Source organism: Schistocerca nitens, chromosome 1 (genome assembly GCF_023898315.1).
Source record: "Schistocerca nitens isolate TAMUIC-IGC-003100 chromosome 1, iqSchNite1.1, whole genome shotgun sequence".
Taxonomy (NCBI): Eukaryota; Metazoa; Arthropoda; class Insecta; order Orthoptera; family Acrididae; genus Schistocerca; species Schistocerca nitens.
Window position 1 is genome coordinate 713,113,874 of NC_064614.1, and position 24,870 is coordinate 713,138,743.

The 24,870-nt window shown below is 43.2% G+C and overlaps 1 protein-coding gene across 1 annotated transcript in view; it reads right to left on the bottom strand.

The window, feature by feature from the left end:
• Positions 1-24,870, bottom strand: part of LOC126196566 (protein sneaky) — a 299,090-nt gene that overhangs the window by 228,017 nt on the left and 46,203 nt on the right. Inside the window, exons 5-6 of the mRNA XM_049934577.1 lie at positions 19,782-19,882; positions 10,956-11,127 (exon numbers count right to left, since the gene is read on the bottom strand). Of these exons, the coding sequence (XP_049790534.1) occupies positions 10,956-11,127; positions 19,782-19,882 (273 nt within the window). The remainder of the gene's footprint in view (positions 1-10,955; positions 11,128-19,781; positions 19,883-24,870) is intronic.

Sequence of the window (24,870 nt, forward strand, 5' to 3'; positions counted from 1 at the left end):
GGATACATTAATGACCACAGCAGGAGTATAATAAAGAAAAATATATCACCAGGGGATCAATTTTGGTTAAACTGAAAGATTCTCTCATGGCCAAAATAAAATTCGTGCGTTGCCTGTTTCTTATTTTTATTTTATTTATTTTTTTATGCATTCAGATGCAGAGTCATTGTTGGGGAGCAGAAAAGCTTGGTGACTGCAGACCTTGATAATATGATGTATAATGTAACGAAATAACGCGAATTACACAAAGAAAAGCAGTACTCGGACTAAAAGAGAAGAAATTTAGATTGCAGTGTTCGACTTGCGAAAAATGTATATGTATGTACAATGCCGCGTAGACGGCGCTCAATCGACACATCCCCAAACAAATCACTTCCCAACGTTATAAAAAAACTGAAATAGACACAAATTCTGAACACATCATTAGTGAAAGTACTTTTACCAGATTACTACGAAATAAATGTATAAATAAACTGAAATATTGTAATTATTATTCACAAAATTATAGGGAACAAAGAAATGCTTCCTTACACGAACGCGGATGGAAGAAGAAAGGTGATAGGGTGGAGGCTATATATGCCCCAATTATTTTTTAACTTGAAGAACAAAATTACAGCAATGATTTTAAATAGTGACGGTGATACAAGGATTAATTGGAATTTTGTGTTATCACAACAGATTAATTTATTACAACGGAGACGCCTGGGATAGCATTTTGGGTACCCTCTTCGACGCTACAGGCGCACAGGAATGAAAGTTAGATACCTTTGTCCCACGAGAGTCTGTGTTATTTATGGACTGTGTGGCTGACGATTGAAGGGCTCCCAGTTATCTCTTATATCGCTTACTATTTCGATTTCTGTATAACAGTTTCTCACTCTCCTAATATCCTGTTTTCTGTGAATTACAGCTCCTTCCACTATACTATGTGATAAAGTTCTTATTGAGACATGACAGAACTTACTACTAGCAACTACAACCTTTTTTTTGTGGAAATCAAGAGTGGCTATTCTCTCTGTATCTGTCTGGCACACAGCTGTGCTAAGTTGCCAAAATGTATCAAAAATATTATATTCATAGCAATACCACCATTGCTGTCTCTCTCATTCTCCCACCCTCCACTCCTGAGAACAATACATGCAAATAAGTGCTAACCAGTAGCAATTACCCATAGGGTTACCCGATGTGTCACACACCTCCATATTAATGCCATTAGTAATGAAGCTTGTGTTTGTTATCTGAACGTGTGTGGAGCTTCATTATTATAACTTCATGACACTTCATGTAGTGTGACAGTAGCCAGACAGCCGCTATCGCCACTCTCGTAGGCTTTACCCTCATATTTATGCCTTTAGTAACGAAGCTTGTGTTTGTCATCTGAACATGTGTGGAGCTTCATTATTGTAACTTTATGACGCTTCCTGTAGTGTAACAGTAACAAGACAGCCGCTACCCCCATGCTCGTAGGCTTTACTAACAGACCCGCCCACTACGATGTCGTACATTTATTGAATAAGATACAGATGAAAATGTAATGAGCATCACTCCCTTTTGGGCATTACTCAATTACTATGTGGGCGTAAGGGACTAAAAAAATACGACAGAAAGTATCATCTAACCAAAAATGGTGCATAGTACACTTCTACAAAACCAAAGACTGAGTGCATAACTTTTTTATCCATCTAAATGAATGGCGGTTATTAGCGATGTCACGTTAAATGGGGAAGAAGTGGGGAGGTATCCATACGTGTATAGCAGCATTCAGGCTACGATGAAATCTAAGTAAGGATGTTTGGAACTACAGCAGCATAGTATATCGGTAAGAAATGTAGATGGTGATTTGTTGTAACAGTACTTATATGATAAATAAATTTGTGTAATTATTTGGATGGGTGTATCAAAGACCGGATGACCCACACCCAAAGGGGAGTTGGCCACTATTGCTGTGAAAATTAATGGTCGTTCGGGAAATACTCTGCTGCAGAAGCAGGTGTACTTGATGGTTTATTATGGGAGCAGTGCAACGTTGATTTTGAGGCTTAATCCAAGTTTGCAGAGTAGATGAACCTACCTGAGTTCTGTTGTCTGTTTTCTATATATGTATGATACATGTGTGATACGGACGTGAGTGTCCGAGTTTTCTTTGCTGTTCACAACGCAGTTAGCAAACACTAAAGGATTATAATATGTAAAGCAGCGGAAGATTGTTACTAGTCTTAAAAATGCAACTCCTTTGGTTTCGTGGCAGTTGGAAAAAGAAAAAGTTTTGTGCTAGGAATATTTATACCTTTTACAAATGGTTCAAATGGCTCTGAGCACTATGGGACTTAACATCTATGGTCATCAGTCCCCTAGAAATTATAACTAGTTAAACCTAACTAACCTAAGAACAACACACAACACCAAGTCATCATGAGGCAGAGAAAATCCCTGACCCCGCCGGGAATCGAACCCGGGAACTCGGGCGTGGGAAGCGAGAACGCTACCGCACGACCACGACCTGCGGACTATATCTTTTTACGTTTAGTTCAACTTTATGGTTGTATTGGTACAGAATTTGGTAGGGAAGTTAGCTTAACTTAGATTAAGTATTCACTCTACCTGTCTTACTTGAATGAAGTAGAATTCAAGTAAGAGCTATGGCTATCCAAGGCTGAGTTACTTTAGAAGTTTAAGTTGAGATAACACTAAATGGGTAACAGAAAAGGTGGCGGGGGTAAAATACGGGGAGCGAAAGGCTATTTACAATTTGTACAGAAACCAGATGGCAGTAATAAGAGTAGAGGGGCATGAAAGGGAAGCAGCGGTTGGGAAGGAAGTGAGACAGGGTTGTAGCCTATCCCCGTTGTTATTCAATCTGTATATTGAGCAAGCAGTAAAGGAAACAAAAGAAAAATTCGGATTAGGTATTAAAATCCATGGAGAAGAAATAAAAACTTTAAGGTTCGCCGATGACATTGTAATTCTGTCAGAGGGAGCAAAGGACTTATGAGTGCAGTTGAGCGGAATGGACAGTGTCTTGAAAGGAGGATATAAGATGAACATCAACAAAAGCAAAACGAGGATAATGGAATGTAGTCGAATTAAGTCGGGTGATGCTGAGGGAATTAGATTAGGAAATGAGAGGAGTTTTGCTATTTGGGGAGCAAAATAACTGATGATGGTCGAAGTAGAGAAGATATAAAATGTAGACTGGCAATGGCAAGGAAAGCGTTTCTGAAGAAGAGAAATTTGTTAACATCGAGTATAGATTTAAGTGTCAGGAAGTCGTTTCTGAAAGTATTTGTGTGGAGTGTAGCCATGTATGGAAGTGAAACATGGACGATAAATAGTTTGGACAAGAAGAGAATAGAAGCTTTCGAAATGTGGTGCTACAGAAGAATGCTGAAGATTAGATGGGTAGATCACATAACTAATGAGGAGGTATTGAATAGAATTGGGGAGAAGAGGAGTTTGTGGCAGAACTTGACAAGAAGAAGGGACCGGTTGGTAGGACATGTTCTGAGACATCGAGGGATCACCAATTTAGTATTGGACGGCAGCGTGGAGGGTAAAAACCGTAGAGGGAGACTAAGAGATGAATACACTAAGCAGATTCAGATGGATGTAGGCTGCAGTAGGTACTGGGATATGAAGAAGCTTGCACAGCATGGAGAGCTGCATCAAACCAGTCTCAGGACTGAAGACAACAACACAACGTGTCGAATGAGCATGATGAAGCGATGAATATCCATTCTGAGAAATGGAAGAGCTGTTAGTTAAAATAGGAGTGTATCTTATAACGTTGCTTTATATTAATTACCTGTCTGGCATTAGTAAGAGTATATGTTTATCAGCTGATCCAGGAACTACGTGGCAACTGCCTTTTAGTTGTTTTGTCAGTTTGGTTGCACTGAGAAAGAAAAGATACTGATACGGATTTTCATTGTTAGATTACAAGAAACTGGACGTAGAATTGCTACGAGATTCAGTTATCTGTAGAAAGTTAAACACGATATCAAGCAGCGATGGTATAATCTGTAAATGAAAACTATGGAAATATAAAGGGCTTGATGAGACTGGTACTCTTTGGATTATTTCCTGACATGGTCAGGATCGAAACAATTGATCTATGAAAATGTTATTAATTTTTTGCATAAAATTCTTTAATAGTCCAGATCGCAATACTGTATTTTAGTAATCATTGATTACTGGTTTCGGCTAAGTAGTTAGCCATCTTCAGATCTGAAATAGTACAGAAATTTGCACACGAAGGGGAAATAGTGTAATGTGCACTGGCAAATTTGACAAGAGGTAAATGAGGGCAAATACACCCCAGTTAAGAGTTATATGAACATCAGGCCAAAATCAAGGCTGAAGAGGACGTGAGATTCGTTTTCGGAGTAGGTGAGTTGGACACTAAAGTGGAAGGGAGATTTGCCTGCCGAAGTTGTCTGTTGGAGGATATGTGGACATTTGAAGGAGTGGCTCTTCTGAAAGACAGTTGTAAAGAAAGGAATAATGTCTTTGACTGTCGGGGTGGGTCACAAGCAGTTAATGAGATGAAAGATTGAGATTATGGAATGAATACTGCTGTAAATTCAAATTTAATGCATGATGGTTTTGCTTTGCATTTATGGGAATGTATGGGGTGGAGGCAGTTTCAAATGCTGTGAGTGGTTGGGGATTTTAGATTGGGCAGTATTTATGGAGGCGCTAATGTTTACAGTAGGAACAGGTTGGAGTATTTCTGGGCGAAGTTCTCATTGCACTGGAGGGAATTTAGGCATGTTTAGGGTCGTAGTTGGGATTTAGATTATTGTAAATGAAGCTGAAAACAGTAGACCAACGCTCTGTCATTAACAACATGGTCTGTTGTGGAGGCCTGTAGGAGCTGTTGGCTGCACTGATATGTGTTCACAGATGAGTGAGACTGGTTGAATAATGCAGTGTCGTGGCATTATATTCAACTCGTGTTGAATCTTCTATCCTGTGTTCACCTGATGCACACATTACTATTAGGTTGCGACTGCCAGCACTGTTATGACTGACTAATTCCAGAATCTGCTCAATGTTTACATCTTCTGACCATAAACATGTCATCACTGATGATGCATCTTGGTCTACAATTAGCTCAATCCTACATTAGACTTCTGTAGTTCCCAGTCAGAATACAAGAGAAATAGAGTAATATGTCCTTCATTTTCTCATTACAGTCCACAGTCGTCAGTTCTAATAAAGACGCTCATTAAACGATTGCCATTCTGCTGACCATTGGAAACAGTGGAATGCACCACATGGACTCTTGAGCATACGACCGATACTGTACACTGTGTTAAGTTCTCGTGAAATAGTGAACTAACTTCTTGTGCCCAAAACATTAATGAGGTATGAAGCAGTTTGTACAGAAAAAGAAGACCTGTCTCCTGTCACCAGATGGACTGCATAGTGATCGTCTCTTACCACTGAACACATTCTATGTACTTCATGACGGGTATGTACGGTCGTTCGTCCAGTAAATGCAGGTTTTCTACACTCAGACGAGGCCTGTGCCACTTCCATCGGTTGCAACGACTGACTGAAGATGACAGTGCCTTCAATTGTGCCTTTGTATATGCCACTGAGGTCTACTGTGTATCGTAAATATTTACCATCTATCTATACAGTGGCAGTGTCCAGTGTCTGATAACAATATCGATGCCACAACACCAGAGACGTTCATGCATCTGGGGCAATCACTCACCAGGAGCAGCATATACAGTCGCATGGCAGGCACATGGCCACGACAATAAGCGGACTGTAGGCATACAAGCACAACGATTTATGATTCCTCCCTCCATCTGTCGCTCTTACGGTAATCTCTATCTTCCCTCCCCTCCTCCATATCCCCTCCTGTTCGTTCGGCAGCCTGAATGGAGGCCGTTTATTTAAGACCCAAATTATTATCCAAATAGTTTAACTTATGTCTCAAGATGATATTCAATATGCCTGCCACAATCAGACATGGCGTTCCAAGATGGCAGAATGTCTAAGGGTCATCAAGATGGAAAATAAATAATGTGTCATATTAGTGTGCCCCAGGACACCTTAAAGAATTGGTCCCCTACCCCTATAATGTCACAGTGGAAATAACCCAGTGTTACATCACAGGAAATAAAAAAAAAAACTTGTCTATTTATGTAAATATTTATCAATATTTATTGAGTCCCTCCAGATGTATGTAAGAGTATTTTATTACTGCCCAATGGTTTATTAATATTGTTACATGATGCGAAGCGCATCCAGAAAGTAAGTTTCCCGATGTTGTTTCCTTTAATGTACACGTATTAAACCGGGAAAATTGCGCATGCGGAACAGAATTTTGACGTCACAATCAAATGCCGGCTGCACAGATCCCGCTTAGTGCCAGTACCGCGGCAGCAGTGCCCCGAAATGGCGTCTTTTATTCTTTTTTCGCCGCCGGCGAGGTTCGTCCAGTGGTAAGCTTCCTTAACACACAAAACATAGCGCCCATCGAAATTCATCCTCAACTCTGCTACGTCTACGGGAAGAGCATCATCAGGAAAGAGATGGTGCGTCGCTGGTGTAGGTTTATTTCCAAAGGTTGTCAGAGTGTCCACGATGAAAAGCGCAGTGGGCAACCCATCCTCAATGATCACCTGGTTGAGCTGGTGCGGCGGCGCATCCTAGAGAACCGTCGCTTGACGATTGCTGAGCTCAGCAGCCATTTTCCGCAAATATCGCGAGCCTTGTTGCATGAAATTGTCACTAAGCAGCTGCTGTTCAAGAAATTGTGTGCCAGATAGGTGCTGAAAAATCTGACACCCGAGCACAAAACGAAACGCTTTGCAGAACACTGACATATCTGCTCATCATGCTAACGGCGACGAGTTCCTCGACAGGATCGTCATGGACGATGAGAAGCAGATTTCTCACTTCACCCTGGAAACAAAGCAACAGTCAATGCATTGGCGTCGCAATGGATCTCTGGACAAGACTAAATTCAAACAGACTGTTTCGGTGCAGAAAGTGATGTGGACAGTGTTCTGCGACAGGAAGGGCATCCTGCCCAGAGGAAGAGCTGACGAAGAGCTGAAGGCGACTGTCACATGCTGGTTCCACTCACAGGCGGCACACTTCTACGACACAGGAATAGAAAAGTTAATCCCACGATATGACAGGTGTCTCAGTTCTTTTGTAACTATGTCACAAAATAACTCAAACATTGCTGTAGCTGCTGCCAATAAAGTTTTTCATATAAGTATGTTGTCTTTGTTTTTAAAAAAAATAGGGAAACTTACTTTCTGGATGCGCCTCATACAAAATAAAATGTTTCTTTAGCGCAAACGTGGGTATCCTAGATGATATAATATTATTACAATTAATATCTACTGTTTTTTTCAACAAGGATAAACAACGTGGTGGATCTAGTCCAGTTATTTGGTTGAGAGACTTTTTTCAAACATCAGTTACACTGTGGAGGTGTTGGTTTTTTTATATACAAAGTACACTTGCGCTACATAACAATTACACTGTGGAGGTGCAGGATCCGTTTTTAAATAAATTACACTGATAGCTCCCCTAGTTCTATGTTTAAAAAGTACCACTGCCCCTCCTGGGTATGCAGTATTTAATTATTGCTCACTGTGCAAGGGACACTAGAGTGATTAGGTATTATGCAGCCAGGGGTACACTGTTCACTGACTGGACATTCCCTGTTCGAGGGCAGGTAGCTGGTAGCTGCATTATCTCACTCAGTGACCCCCATCCCACGCAGCACCCCATACCAGTAGCTCTTTTCTTGCCTCCATAAACCAAGGAACATCTCAGGGGCCTTACTTTATCATTTACCCAGGTTTCAGCGTTAGTAATAACGTCTTCTTCAAAACATAAAATATTATTTAAATGTTTTAGGCACGCAGTTTCAGAGATTTTTCACAGGGAGACAGCAAACGCCAAACGCCAATGCTACAGGTTTGGCAATTGGTCGCCTTAAACGAAACGTCATTCTCCCATTTTAGAAGAGCAATGCTGATTGGCAGACGATATTTCTGACGCCTTGATCTGAGGGAATAATGGAAGGGACCAAAAGATATACCCCTTCACGTCTGGCATGGAGAAGGCCATTCCGTTGTCGCTCTTGGAGTGAGGAACAAGTCTCTCCTCAGTACTTCACTGGGAGAGCACCTCTGTCGAGAGCGAATCGAAGTGCTACTCTATATTGAGTCCTTGCGATTAAGCGTTGTTCACTGTGCTGGCCGACACACTTATTGTGCGGTGTGAACGGACAGAGTTATAGTTAAACGCCTGCGAGCGAATTTTGAGTGGCATCGCGGTGGACTGGTTATCTGACCGGTGTACCACGCCAATTGTTAGACTAGGGGCGAATAGGAATCCTTGACTTCATCAAGGCATAGGGAGAGTTTGATTGGTGAAGGTCAATCCAGATAGAACGAGGGTTATCTTATTTGTCAGCAGCGAGTGGCGCAGACAGCAGTCATCGCAGCTTACGGTATTGTGCGCTACAGCTATTGCGAGCCCCATATTTCCTCCACAACAGTACACTTCACTGCATTTGACACGCGACAGCCTCGACCGTACCTAGCAACATTCTAAAGGATAATTATTCAAGTTGAGTAGGCGCGCCTCTCAGCCATTCTGCCAAATCAACAACCATCTTAAATTTTGTATAGAAATTTCATTAGCGAATCCTATCCTTGAGAGGTAACTTCACATTCCGAAAAGAACCAGGATATAACTTGTTCAATTCAAAACTAAAAGTGCCATTGTGATTTCTCAGAATTTTTGCAAAACAAATAATAACTTTCGTTAGTTTCATGTTATTTTACACTAACTAGCACTACTCCAGTACCCAAGATCCCACTAGTTACGTAAGAAATTTTGTGAATTTTTGTATCATTTCCTTACAGCGGACGACTCCAGAAGATATTTATTGCTGAAAGTTTTTCAGGCATTTCTCTTTAGAACGTTAGGAGCGTCTGTCTGACTTCTGTAGTAGTGTGGGGGTGGAAATTGCATCTTGCAGGAGCCACAGGGTAAAGGGTACATCTCAGATTAATCCGTTGCGCAGAATAACAGAATAGCAGATCAACCTCACACCTTAGAATGTGTATTACAACAAGCAACATTTGGTCTTTTTTGTGTGTGTAGTGTTACTCTACACACCAAAACGCACACTGATGGAGAAAATTTCGTGGTGTATACGAGTATTTATGAACTATGATTCCAACCAGTTTTTAACACTGGAAGTCCTTTTAGCCGGGAAGATCACTATAATATACGGATGACTTCGATATTGGTTTTAGCAGAACCAAGAGAAGATTTTTGACGAACCAACATACACAATTTTCGTGTGGAAATATCGTTGTTTACCGTAGTACAAAGATCAAATGAACTTTTTGTTCACGATCAGAAATCTGCAATCATATTTCTGTATTATGATAAGAAACCTGACTGTATATAAACAGCGTCTGTACATACTGGGGGCAAGTATAATGGGTGAAAATCCGTATAACAACGCAAAAACATTTTTGTGACTTACATAGTATTCAGTAAACGATTTGCTTGATTGTACTGGCTCATTTAGCAAACAAAACGATGCGCTTTGGGTGAGATTTCTGACTGTATTCAGCAGCTTGTGAGTAGGTGGGACTATCATACGTGAGTGAAATCTACTGATGTAACCAGCTCACACAGAACGAGTTAGGTATTTTAATATACTCTTTGTTCAATTTTTGCCCATGTGCTATTCAAGAGTGAAATAGTTGAGAAATAGTCTGCGAATCCTGCGCCAACCAAGTAAATGTCAACTGCAGAGTAGTTTGTTATAATTTTGCTGAGCCATGTATGGTGTAAATTGACACAATTTTGTTTGCTTCTCAGTAAGCGATAATACTATCAGATATCTTGAAAGAATCTATTATACGAATCGATTTCGATACGAAATTCATTGTTTTCAGTACGAAGCAAATGGTTTCGACAAAAATTTGCTGATTTTTTTTCGTTATAATTTCAAACACCTGTTTCATATCTTATCGGAAATCCAACCCTTTGACATTCAAATGTGTCATGGACTCTCTCTCCCACCCCCACCCCAACCCCCCCCCTCCCCACTGCAAGAGTCTGGTGTTAAAAACGTGTATTAAAATATCTCCCTTAGTGTTCCTTAGCTGCAAGATTACAGGATATATGATAAATGATCTCTGAGAGAAGTGAATCTTTGACGTATGTAGTATGATAAATCTGAAAATTTGTCGGCAACAATTTTACACTTATCATTAGATATGATTCTTTATAGACGTTCCTTCGAATTTTTAGGATAATGATTGGAGTAGCACATCATTTAATAATGAGTGAAACATCTCTCAAGAAGCATAAATTAAGTCATGAGCAGCATGAAAGCGTTACTCTAGAGTGTATTCCAGAAAAAAAACACCGATTCAAGCTCCATCCCATACTGGAATGTTAACAATTTGTAGAAGACCAGTTTCTGTCCGTAATAATTAATGCACGATTATGCCATCTCAGTAGTTTGCCTCTAGCAAGTTCTGTTGTATACCTTTATAGACTACGGATGAGGGAATTTTTTAGTGTCATGTATTTAGTAAAGTGTAGGTATGTTGTATCAGCGTAATATTATTTGACACTACTGTTTACATCGTGTACTCAATCCATGAAATTCGTAATTTGATGTAGGACTTTGAATGTCATATGGATGCTAATCCTTCGTGATGTCGTAGGAATCGGACTCTGTGATCGGCCAGGATTCGTATCTTCACTAATTCCAAAAGAAAAAAAGAAAATAATCAGCAATATGCAACACAAAGCAAAGTGGAGTATACAAAGCATTCAGTAAAGACTACTGCAGAATTCCTTATTCAAGTAGTACAGGCTCAACGTCTATCAGTATCTTACAAAGTCATGGTTCAAACAAACGGTTCTGTGCTCATGCTTACAAGCTGTGGACTGGAGCGAGGGTGCATGCGTGTCTTCTCCACGGGCCGCAGAGGCAGCAGCGGCTGGCGCCCCTTGGCGCGCCGGCGTGCGTCCACCAATCGGAAGTAGGCTGTCACCCGCCAGTTGTCCCAGCGCACGTCCGCCATGTAACGCTCATGGTAGTTCTGTGCACTGCAAATTCATGTCAACACCTCTGGGGCATAAACGAAAATGTTGAACTACTACCATTTTTAAGGAACGTTTTCCGATTTCATATGAGGTGATTTTTCATAGTAGCAACTTATTGTGTACAGATTCTAATTTAGTCACTGGTTTTACTTATATTAAGTGCGATGCATGAGGCCACCACAGTTGACAAGCGATTTTACTCGTCATGGGATCGAGAGGCAGATTTTCTCGATGGGTAGTGTGGTGAGGATGATCTCAATTGTAAGCATATTTAGACTTGGTTTGGTGTGGCGCTTCCAAACGAAAATGTGTTTCAGCTGTTGGGAGAGGTTATGAGTTTTGACACAGTATTTTCACAAGAACTTTCTGGTACTGCTTAAAGGACTGGAGATTTTCTCATGGTATTAGGAAATTTCTGTGATAATTGGCTTGGTTCAAATGGCTCTGAGCACTATGGGACTTAACTTCTGAGGTCATCATTCCCCTAGGAACTTAGAACTACTTAAACCTAACTAACATAAGGACATCACACACATCCATACCCGAGGCAGGATTCGAACCTGCGACCGTAGTGGTCGTGCGGTTCCAGACTGTAGCGCCTAGAACCGCTCGGCCACCTCGGCCAGCTGTGATAATTACAAAGATGACAAATTACCCTAAAAGTAAGAAGACTGACACTGAGGATAAATTTTGACCAGGCACCGAAAATAAAAGTTTACGTGGGAGGTAGTTTAAGGGTACCGGTAATGCAGTTGCTAGAGAGGGCCTGCTACACGCAGCTAACCCATTCATATACTACCCAGTATGCACCGAGTCGAGATGGCGAAAACATGGCAGCAAAATGAATTTCACATTCTACGTTTCAACATGTGCAATTCAGTTACAACTGTGCGGTGTGATTTTCGTCGAGAGTATGGCACTAAGCCTCCTAAAGTGTAAGAAGTCTACTGGTCTTGCATACCGGCACTGCTCACCAATGTGGGAGTCATATCCAGTGGGCAGGGAAGTGCCCCGTGCGAGCTGTCATAAGCGTCCCAGCAGCGAATTTTACTGGAAGCGTTTATGTTTCATCATACATCAATTTCCTGTTCTGGCAGCTAATATTCGGAGAATAAAATAGGTTGGAAACAATGAGTCTCTATAATGGCAAGGAATTCTATAAATTACAACCTATGTTTAACACAGGATACTTTTCAGTCGTTTGCGTGAGGCCCCTGTTCACATGGATGGACTTACGGACTGACAGCCTGCAAACAACATGCCAGGTGGTTTGAGGTGCTCATTCACAGGCTCACCATAGCTGCTGCAGACAACAAATCTGACAGTCTCCGTGAGTTCACAGGTAGAGCTGACAAACCACAGAAAGTTGACTGAGACACACTGATCGCCTAAAAGTAGAGGGTCAGTAGACACTAGACATACAAGATAATCTCGACCCCGACGTAGATGTCATTCCAGAAATTCTGACATCATCGTATTCCGGACACGTGCGTCAAGGTCATGACATCATCGTTCCTGGAATTCTGATACCATCGTCTCACTGCCCTGTGAAGACCACACCAGCTCCCAACCCCACATCTGCTCCCCCCCCCCCCCCCCCACCAGTCTCCCCACCACCCATGCCCACTGCTCCCTATCTCGTCGACGTCATCATGCTGTCTGATAACTGCAACCAAGTTCAGATACATAACCATCAAACAATTTTAATTCTGTTGCAAGAATGTAGTCAGTTGCTGCCTGCACTTCGAGGATGGTTTTTTAAGTGATTATGGTCATATTTAGGTTTCTGACTGCCACGTTAAATATATGTAAAATTTTCCTTGTTTTCCGGCAGATCTGCATCGTCAGCACAACAAATGATTTTTATTTATTCGTCCTCCGTTCTATAACCACTTCCAACCAACACCTTCTTTATCACCTCGTCTGCGACTATATTACAAAAAAAAAAAAAAAAAAGACTTTGTGTTCAGCCCTACGACAGGTCTTGTCATGGGGAAGCGTCGTCAGAGAGGTCCACCGCTGCTACACAGCTTGTTAACCCGAAACCAATTTACGCCTGGATGTCTATGGTGGTATAAATGTCTTCATTTGCTTTTATTAGTTGGAAGGAATCCGCCGACAGCAGAGCTTGTTTAACACATCTGTCAATTGAATCCTATCTAAAGCCATCTGTAGATCAATAAAACAAAGATAAGCTGGGCTGTTGTATTCGATGCACTTATCTACGACGCGTCTAAGAATGGAACCTGCTTTGTGCACGGCCTACCGGACCTAAAACCCTACTGCGCCTCTGCAAGGTTTTTAATGTTTTTTATTTCATTTCTTATTATTTTTTTATAAGTTTATAGAATGAACCAAGTATATTTATAGCCCTGTAGTTGGATGTGTCATTCTTATCTCCTTTTTTTGTACATGAGAATTGTAATATTAATTTTCCATTCAAAAAATGGCTCTGAGCACTATGGGACTTAACTTCTGAGGTCATCAGTCCCCTATAACTTAGAACTACTTAAACCTAACCAACCTAAGGACATCACACACATCCATGCCCGAGGCAGGATTCGAACCTGCGACTGTAGCGGTCGCGCGGTTCCAGACTGTAGCGCCTAGAACCGCTTGGCCACTCCGGCCGGTACTTCGAGGATGAACAACCCCCATTACTTCAGAGCAATATTCTTTCCATTGTAGCTCAGAGCTCGGGTATTAGTTATAAGGATTTTTTTTTTTGCCCAAAAGTATCCAAACGATCTGCCGATGTCATACACGTGTTACGCACATGCATCACAAAAGTCTCACGGCAGTGTAACGTCAGCAACTTGCATTTCACACTCACTGACATAATGTCACATCAACACACATAATTAATTTAGTGCTCAAAAGTACTTGTTTTATTTATCAGTCACGCACTGTTGCTCTCTGCTGAAGACCTCTGCTCTGTAGTGAGGGGATCAGCCGCTACAATGAGAACCAGAGTAAAAAAAAAATAGTGGGGTAAGATACTTTGACAGTACAAAATAATGTTATAATGACATCAAAACATAGTCTGCAAAATCTTAGTCAAGTGGCAGCAAATATAGAAATTGATTGTATTGGCTGTACAACAGGCAAACTGGTAAAAATAACCGGCAATTTGGAAGGATGTCAAATCTAGAATTTGGTAACGGTCTGCATAATTAATAAATTTGCGTCAGAGCGCCGCAATTACACCAAAATTACGCTACAATTCTATCACAAATATACCATGTATACAATGTTCATACACTACACTTACATTGTATATACCCTGCAGTAAGATATGTCAGTATAAATACAAAAGCATCATGACATATGCTGTATAAAATGTAAGTCAAGTGAGACAAAATCTGGAAATTGGCAAATTTGGCAGTTTGGTAGGTTGCCAAATCGGAAATTGGTGAAATTGGTAGAAAAGACCAAAAATGCAGATGTACCAGCCAAAAAAACTGTTGGCAGATGCATAAATAAATCAATTCTTGTCGATGGGCATTTGCTTTAAATATCTGAGTGCTCCACATTAATGACTGCTGAACCGCTAGCATCCATGTGCGCCATAGTGAGAAGCAGAGATAAAAAGAACAAATGGCGTGATAAGATGCCTTGTCAATACAAGATAATGACATCATTAACATAGTCTGCAAGATATTAGTTGAGTCGGTTGTACAGTAGACAAACTGGTAGGATGCCAAATCTGTATATTGCTTTTATTGGCGTATAATTGGTAAATGGATACGCTGGCATAACACCGGCACAACATGCGTCATACATACATAACGTCGATGTAATGCCGCTGTATCGTGTGCAAAACATACCAGCGTAACGTCAAGTCGACGCCTATAATTAATTTAGTGCTCAAAAGTACTTATATTATTTTTCAGTTACGTGCTGTTGATTGCATTCGAGGCCTCTGCTCTATACAGAGGGGATCAGACACTGTAATGAGAAACATTACATACGTGGTGGAGGTCCTGCAACCGAAGGCTCTGCTGTTTGTGGACAACCACGCCCATGCCCCAATTCAAGAGGACAACGGCCATCCTCACACTGCTGCCACCTCCCGATCGTGCCTTGCAGCTGCATGGGATGGAATATCACAGGAATACATCCTAGACTTACATAACTCCGTGCCGCTACATCTGGACGCTTGCATTCACAACCATGAGAGCCTGACGCTATGCAAACATGTTCATTTTGTGGCCGTGTAGCGCAGTAAATGTTGGTCCTTCAAAGTTAAAAGTCTAATCATTTCGTATGTGTGGTACCATGTAACTGCCTGCCAACAACGATTGAAATCTGCCTGGTCGATCGGGCTGCAGCTGTTTTGATGAGGATTAGTGTACAATTATTGGTTTTTGATAGACTTCTTCTATGTACCTCTGCTTCCACAGTGTCACAAAGCAGAAGCAGTGAATGGAGTTACCTCGGGACATGTTCGCAAAATTATGAGACGAGTTTGACTATGATGTGGATTTTCTGCTGTGCTTTCACTGGAGAGCAAATTGAACATTTGTGAAAGGTAAATGAAAACTTTTATCATGAACGTAACTGTAAAAAGTAACCCAAGAATGTATAAGATCTAAGAGTTATATCTTTGTAAAATCGAATGATTGTTTTCAAAATAATACTGTGCAGTCCTACTTGAATGTTACAATTTACCCCAGTTTCTGTGTGATTCGTGTACAAGACATAGTCTTGTGACATTGGATGAATATTTTTGAAACAGCCAACATATTGCAATCAAAGGAATAGGGCAGAATCAGGTGGAGGGGCGGGGGTGGGGGCGGGGCAGGTACTATAACTGAGGCATAAGTCCATTAAGCTGAATCCATAGCACTGGTTGGCAGAAAGGGAGAGATGTTAAACATTATGGGGAGTGGCTCTGAACTTGGAAAATAAAATAGAATAAAAAAACCTGGAGATGAAACCACTTGGCTAGCAGAAACTTGCCCTTGGCATGGGATCAGATGAGTGAAGAATACAGTGGTCATTTTCAGTAATTTTCCATTTTCGCAAAACTGAAGTTGTGATCCATAGATATCAGCAAAGCTAAATTTCAGTTGAAGAGATAACTGTCGTGAAACCACAGTTACCTTTTCTTTCATGGGCGAAAATTTCTATCGGCTGCTTTGATTTTCGAAGGCGAGTTTGTTGCGGTTCGCCTTCTTTGGTGTCATGGTATATGTCGTTAATCGAAGTGTTTCGACTCAGTACCTATCATTGTTTAGCTAAAGGACCATAGGTGACTCGTTGCATCGAATTGATTTAGGTGATTGATATTTCAGCTTTGAACTTCACATACCATAAATACAACAAAATAGAAGAATTCGATTGCCATGTCGCCCCTTTGTAAGACCGAAATTGTACAACACTACAACAGATAAAGCTGCAGCTCTAGGTTCTATGAAGATGATAAAATAACTCAGAAAAGAGTGAGTGGTAAATTACTTTTAAAAAATTAATAAAAAGAAGAAGAAATGGCAGCCACCCTGATAACAGAATAAAATCTTCCCTCTTACAGTTTTAGAAACAAGTTAGACATACAGTGAGGTGAGAAAAGTTGTGGGATAGCGATAGACACATATACAGATGGTGGTGGTATCGTGTGCACACCGTATAAAAGGGCAGTAAATTGGCGGAGTGTCACTTGTACTCAGGTACAAGTGATTATGGCTGCGCGATGGGAGTTAACAGACTTTGAACGCAGAATGGTAACTGGAACTAGATGCTTGGGACGTTCCATTTCGGGAATAGTTAGGGAATTCAATATTCCGAGATCCACAATGTCAAGAGTATGTCGAGGCTACCAGAGTTCAGGAATTACCTCTCACCAAGGACAACGCTGTGGCGGACGCGCTTCACTTAACGACAGAGAGCACTGGCGTTTGCGTACAGCTGTCAGTGCTAACAGACAAACCACACTGCGTGAAATAACTGCAGAAATCAATGTGGGATGTACGACGAATGTATCCATTAAGGCAATGTGGCGTAATTTGACTTTAATGGGCTATGGCAGCAGACGACCACCGAGCGAGGTGGCGCAGTGGTTAGACACTGGACTAACATTCGGGAGGACGACGGTTCGATCCCGCGTCCGGCCATCCTGATTTAGGTTTTCCGTGATTTCCCTAAATCGCACCAGGCAAATGCTGGGATGGTTCCTTTGAAAGGGAACGGCCGACATCCTTCCCTTTCCTTCCCTATTCCGATGAGACCGATGACCTCGCTGTCTGGTCTCCTTCCCCATACAACCTAGCCCCCAGCATACGACCGACGCGAGTGCCTTTGCTAACAGCACTACATCACCTACAGCGCTTCTCCTGAGCTCGTGACGATATCGATTGGACCATAGACGACTGGAAAACTGTGTCCTGGTCAGATGAGTCGCGATTTCAGTTGGTCAGAGCCGATGGTAAGGTTTGAGTGTGACCCACGAAGCCACGGACATAAGCTGTAACAAGGTACTGTGCAAGGTACTGTGGTGGCTCCATAATGATGTGGGCTGTGTTTGCATGGAATGGACTGAGTCTTCTGGTCCATCTGAACCTATCATTGAATGGGAATGGTTATGCTCGGCTAGTTAGAGACCATTTGAAGCCATTCATGGACTTCAAGTTTCCAAAGAACGATAGAATTATTACGGATGACAATGTGCCATGTCAGCGGGCCACAGCTGTGTCGCGATTGGTTTGAACAACATTTTGGACAATTCGAGCGGATGATTTGGCTCCCCAGGATAGCTCGACATGAATCCCATCGCACATTTACGGGATAGAATCGAGAGGACAGTTCGTGCACAAAATCCTACACTGGCTACACTTTCGCTATTATGTATGAATGTAGAGGCAGCATCGCTCAATATTTCTAACGACTTGTTCAGCCCATGCCAGATCGAGATGCTGCACTACACTGGAAAAAGAGAGACTCAACACGATATTAGGAGGTATCAAGTAAGTTTTGTTACCTCACTGTATTACAAAATCGTAAAAGTCGTACCACATTCATCTCACTGTCTGAAAAATAAACATGCCAATTGGTAAAACAGCTACTGCCCTGTTGTCCAAATATACACTACTGGCCATTAAAATTGTTACACCACGAAGATGACGTGCTACAGACCCGAAATTTAATCGACAGGAAGAAGATGTTGTGATATGCAAATGATTAGCTTTTCAGAGCATTCACACAAGGTTGGCGCCGGTGGCGACACCTACAACGTGCTGACATGAGGAAAGTTTCCAACCGATTTCTCATACACAAAGAGCAGTTGACCGGCGTTGCCTGGTGAAACGTTGTTGTGATACCTCGTGTAGGGAGGAGAAATGCGTACCATCACGTTTCCGACTTTTATAAAGGTCAGATTGTAGCATATCGCGATTGCGGTTTATCGTATCGCGACATTGCTGCTCGCGTTGGTCGAGATCCAATGACTGATAGCAGAATATGGAATCGGTGGGTTCAGGAGGGTAATACGGAACGCCGTGCTGGTTCTCAACGGACTCGTATCACTAGCGGTTGAGATGGCAGGCATCTTATCCGCATGGCTGTAACGGATCGTGCAGCCACGTCTCGATCCATGAGTCAAGTGATGGGGACGTTGGCAAGACAACAACCATCTGCACGAACAGTTAGACGACGTTTGCAGCAGCATGGACTATCAGCTCGGAGACCACGGCTGCGGTTACCCTTGACGCTGCATCACAGACAGGAGCGCCTGCGATAGTGTAGTCAACGACGAACTTGGGTGCACGAATGGCAAAAAGTCATTTTTTCGGACGAATCCAGGTTCTGTTTACAGCATCGTGATGGTCGCATCCGAGTTTGGCGACATCGCGGTGAACGCACATTAGAAGCGTGTATTCGTCATCGCCATACTGGGTTATCACCCGGCGTGATGGTATGGGGTGCCATTGGTTACACGTCTCGGTCACCTCTTGTTCGCATTGACGGCACTTTGAACAGTGGACGTTACATTTCAGATGTGTTACGACCCTTCACTCGATCCCTGCGAAACCCTACATTTCAGCAGGATAATGCACGATCGCATTTTGCAGGTCCTGTACGGGCCTTTCTGGATACAGAAAATGTTCGACTGCTGCCCTGGCCAGCACATTCTCCAGATCTCTCAGCAATTGTAAACATCTGGTCAATGGTGGCCAAGCAACTGGCTCGTCACAATACGCCAGTCACTACTCTTCATGAACTGTGGTATCGCGTCGAAGCTGCATGTGCAGCAGTACCTGTACACGCCATCCAAGCTGTGTTTGACTCAATGCCTATGCGTATCAAGGGCGTTATTACGGCCAGGGTTGGTTGTTCTGGGTACTGATTTCTCAGGATCTATGTACGCAAATTGCGTGAAAATGTAATCACACGTCAGTTCTAGTATAATATATTTGTCCAATGAATACCCGTTTATCATCTGAATTTCTTCTTGGTGTAGTAATTTTAATGGCCAGTAGTGTAAGAAACCATCATTTAAAATCTGATGTACTGAAACTTGGACGGCACAAGTACTACACATCAGAGGGTTTTCTTGACAGAGTAGGGAGCCAAGCGTCACTGGAATGTGACGTATCCGAAGGGGAATGAGAAGTAGTGAACTTCGTCTTAATGGCCAGAAGGAGGTCCACCAGGGCCTTCACCTGGTGAGGACGCGCAGCAGCAGCAGCCGGGCGACGAGGCGCGCGGCGTGCGTCAGCTGCTGCAGGAAGGAGCGGCTCCTGCGCGCCTCCTGCGCCGCGTCCTGAGCGGCGTCCGCCGCCCCCCGCGCCGCCGCCGCCGCCTCCTCGCGGACCTGCGCACGCCTTCCCTCACTCACATACTCGGGGCTTCCGGCGACGCAGCTAAATGCTCTTACTAACTGCTGAGTGGTGCTTAAGATAGGTAAATAAATTAGTGAAATCAATGTGAAGTGAAGTAGAAATTAGTAAATAAATGAAAAACTTAGTTTAGTTTAGAAGAATTACACACTGGCAAACAGCGGTCAGAGCAGCCGTGGCAACAGCCGGCGCTTGCAAGTCAGCAAATTCAGGAGAAGCCATCGTTCTCCCCACATAAGCGGAAGCTGTCGATTCAGCCGTCAGGTCATCGCCCGACCGGCTCACGTGTTTCTCAATTGTCACATGTGATCAAAGACCCTCGCCTACATTCCAAGAGCCAATGACCGACGTTAAGAAGATTCTTCGAGAAGCTTTTCAACGTGACAGAAGAGGCAATGACCGTGAAGTCGTTCACCTCCAGTGAACTGAAGTGAATAAATACGCGAGACGCAGTGGGCCCGACAGCAGGAGTAGTTTTCAGTTCATTTTTGGAGCTGAAGACCGTCATGTAGGAAGAGACTACATCGTACACAGAAGCACCAAGTCCGCCGCTGTGATGGAATAGCAAGCCGCAGCCTCGCCGCCAGAAGACAAGAGTAAAAGGTATTTGAAGACTGATTTTTACGTACCCGGGTGACTCGTGAGGACGGGAAGGAGACGGCCTCACATCAGCAGTCACCTGTGAGCTGGGATGAAGATCTGACAGCCGAAGACAGGCAAGCGGGAGTCCGTTGTTCGAGTCCGGGACACTGGCCTTCCCCCGCCGCGCCGCTCCGCTGGCCGACGCACAGCACACGCGGCCGCTTACAGAAGAGAAACACTGGGACGCCACATCCGAGGTATCACCGTCCGATTCACGAATTCGTTCTCAATAATTAAACGGGCCACCTCACGAGGCGCGTCTCCAGTAAACTGGGCGAGACGGCGACACGAGATACATACCGCCACGCGTAATCAGACGCCGCCGCCGCCGCTGCCGCAGCAGAAGGCTTCGCTAACGACACAGCTGCCGCTCTCCCAGCCAGAACAATCCAGTAAGAAAACCGTTGTACAAATCTTCAATAAAAGCTATCTTATGTAAAAATGCTGTTTCATTCTACATCATACCCGAGCCAAGGAAGAACCCACCCCGCCCACATATTGTTAAGACAGAAAAAGTAATTTATTTAGTGTTTTTCACCCCGACGTAATGCTTTAGAATCAAATGCCCTTTGCAGTAATGCTCATCCTGACAATTGACTAGCATCAAAAGAGAAAACCCAGTTACATTTAGTGTCAGAAGTGTTACATAGCGGTAAATTAAACTGGGTGTAGGGAGAGGCTATCAGTTTCGACACAGAATTTTCACAAGAACTTTCTAGAATTGCTTAAGAAATCGCAGATTTTCTCTCGGTTTTACCCTAAAAAATTAAGATTGACAGAGAGGGTGGATTTTAATCATAGGCATCGAAACTAAAAGTTTCTGTGGCACCAAGCTGAAAGTTTGTAATGTAGTTGCTGGCTAGGTGCAATTAACCCATTCGTACACTACCCACTGACCATCAGGTCGAGATGGGACAACACAGCAACAAAATAGATTTTGCGGTTCTGGTTCCAATCACCGTGGGCCTTACACTACTGGCCATTAAAATTGCTACACCAAGAAGAAATGCAGATGATAAACGGATATTCATTGGAGAAATATATTATACTAGAACTGACATGTCATTACATTTTCACGCAATTTGGGTGCATGGATCCTGAGAAATCGGTACCCAGAACAACCACCTCTGGGCGTAATAACGGCCTTGATAGGCCTGGGCATTGAGTCAAACACAGCTTGGATGGCGTGTACAGGTACAGCTGCCCATGCAGCTTCAACACGATACTACAGTTCATCAAGAGTAGTGACTGGCGTATTGTGACGAGCCAGTTGCTCGGCCACCATTGACCAGACGTTTTCAGTTGGTGAGAGATCTGGAGAACGTGCTGGCCAGGGCAGCACTCGAACATTTTCTGTATCCAGTAAGGCCCGTACAGGACGTCCAACATGCGGTCCTGCATTATCCTGCTGAAATGTAGGGTTTCACAGGGATCAAATGAAGGGTAGAGCCACGGGTCGTAACACATCTGAAATGTAACGTCCATTATTCAAAGTGCCGTCAATGCGAACAAGAGGTGACCGAGACGTGTAACCAATGGCACCCCATGCAATCACGCCGGGTGATACGCCAGTATGGCGATGACGAATACACGCTTCCAATATGCGTTCACCGCGATGTCGCCAAACACGGATGCGACCATCATGGCGCTGTAAACAGAACCTGGATTCATCCGAAAGAATGGCGTTTTGCCATTCGTGCACCCAGATTCGTCGTTGAGTACACCATCACAGGCGCTCCTGTCTGTGATGTAGCGTCAAGGGTAACCGCAGCCATGGTCTTCGAGCTGATAGTCCATGCTGCTGCAAACGTCATCGAACTGTTCGTGCAGATGGTTGTTGTCTTGGAAACGTCCCCGTCTGTTGACTCAGGGATCGAGACGTGGCTGCACGATCCGTTACAGCCATGCGGATAAGATGCCTGTCATCTCGACTGCTAATGATACCAGGCCGTTGGGATCCATTACCCTCCTGAACCCACCGATTCCATATTCTGCTAACAGTCGTTGGATCTCGACCATCGCGTGCAGCAATTTCGCGATACTATAAACAGCAATCGCGATGGGCTACAATCCGACCTTTATCAAAGTCGGAAAGGTGATGGTACGCATTTATCCTCCTTACACGAGGCATCACAACAACATTTCACCAGGCAACGCCGGTTAACTGCTGTTGGTGTATGATAAATCGGTTGGAAACTTTCCTCATGTCTGCACGTTGTAGGTGTCGCCACCGGTGCCAACCTTGTGTGAATGCTCTGAAAAGCTCATCATTTGCATATCACAGCATCTTCTTCCTGTCAGTTAAATTTCGCGTCTGTAGCACATCTTCGTGGTGTAGCAATTTTAATGGCCAGTAGTGTAACATCTGTGGTCATCAGTCCCCTAGACTTAGAACTACTTAAACCTAACTAACCTAAGGACATCAGAGACATCCATGCCCGAGGCAGGATTAGAACCTGCGACGGTAGCAGCAGCGCGGTTTCCGACTGAAGCGCCTAGAACCGCTCGGCCACGGTGGTCGGATATGGGTTTTGCATTCTCGGTTCCAACAGGTGCAATTCAGTTATAGCTGTGTGGTGTGCTTTTCGTCGAGAGTACGGCACTGAACCTCCTAAAGTGTAATTAGTGTACCGATCTTGCATTCCACCATTGGTCACCAAAGCAGGGAATATCCAGTAGACATAACAGTGGCCCTTGTTATGGTGTTATAAGGGTACCCACAGAAAAACTTTTACTGCAATGTTTACGTTTTTAGATACACCAATTTCCAATTTTGTCGGCTAATTTTCAGAGAATTAAACTGGTTGGAAACCATGAGTCTCTAAAATGGCACAGAATTCTACAAATTACAGGCTAAGTTTAACGCAGTATACTTTTCAGTTGTTTGCATGAGGCCCCTGACCACAATGGTGGACTTGCAGACTGGCAGCCTGCAGACATCATTCCAGGTGGGTTGAGATACTCGTTCACAGGCTCACCATATTTGTTGCAAACAATAAATCTGACTATGTCCATGAGTTTACGGGTATAGCCCGACAAACAGCAGAAAGTTGAGTGAGACACATTGACCTCCTAAAAGAAGAGGGTCAGTGGATATACAAGATAATCTCGAACCAATTCCGGGAATTCTGACATCATCGCAGGTTCGAATCCTGCCTCGGGCATGGATGTGTGTGATGTCCTTAGGTTAGTTAGGTTTAAGTAGTTCTAAGTTCTAGGGGACTGATGACCGTAGATGTTAAGTCCCATAGTGCTCAGAGCCATTTTTTTTGACATCATTGCATTTTGGACTTGTGCATCATGGACATAACCTCAACGCTCCTGGAATTCTGACATCATTGTCTGATTGCCATATGATGGCCACACATTACCCCACTACTCAGCTCCCCACCCTTCGAGCTATTTATTTCGACTGCAAGAGTATCTTAATTTGTTGTCTGCACTTCGAGTACGAACGACACAAACGACACGTACTATGTAAACGTGTTAGTGTTGTTAAAAATTGAACTTTCACACACAGAGAGACATGACAGTAAGCACGCTGGCCCGAAAATTAATCACAAAAAAAAAGTGTGTGAAATCTTATGGGGCTTAACTGCTAAGATCATCAGTACCTAAGCTTACACACTACTTAACCTAAATTATCCTAAGGACAAACACACACACCCACGCCCGAGGGAGGACTCGAACCTCCGCCTGGACCAGCCACAAATTAATCACCAGCAGGAGACATTACGAGAATACTGCGTAGTATCACCCTAGATAGTAGGAAGCCTTACTGTTTACCTTTATCGAAATTTCTCTAAAATTAATATATTTTTATTTTTTCAACAGAAGGTTCATATTTTCAAGACACAAATGAATTAATGACTTAGCTGTCAATGGACATTCATTTTCATCATTGGGAAAGTTCAAAATTTGTGCCGGACAGGGATTCAAATACGGGTGCCCTGATACGAGGCAGATGCTTGACCACTGTGCCATCTGGTCACAGTGGTCACCGCAAATGCGCGAACTAACCTAGCACTCGTCTCGTCAGACTCAGATTCGCAACTTACCCACACTCTACCGAGGGGCACTACATCAATAGTGTGTGGATAAGCTGAGAATTTGTGTCTGACGGTAGGCGTGCTAGGTTAGTCCGTGCTGCTGCGGTAACCACCGTGTCCAGATGGCAAAGAGGTCAGCACATATTCCTAGTAAGCAGCAGACCCCTTTTCGAATCCCGGTCCGCTACAAACTTTCAACTTTCGCCATTGATGCAAATCAG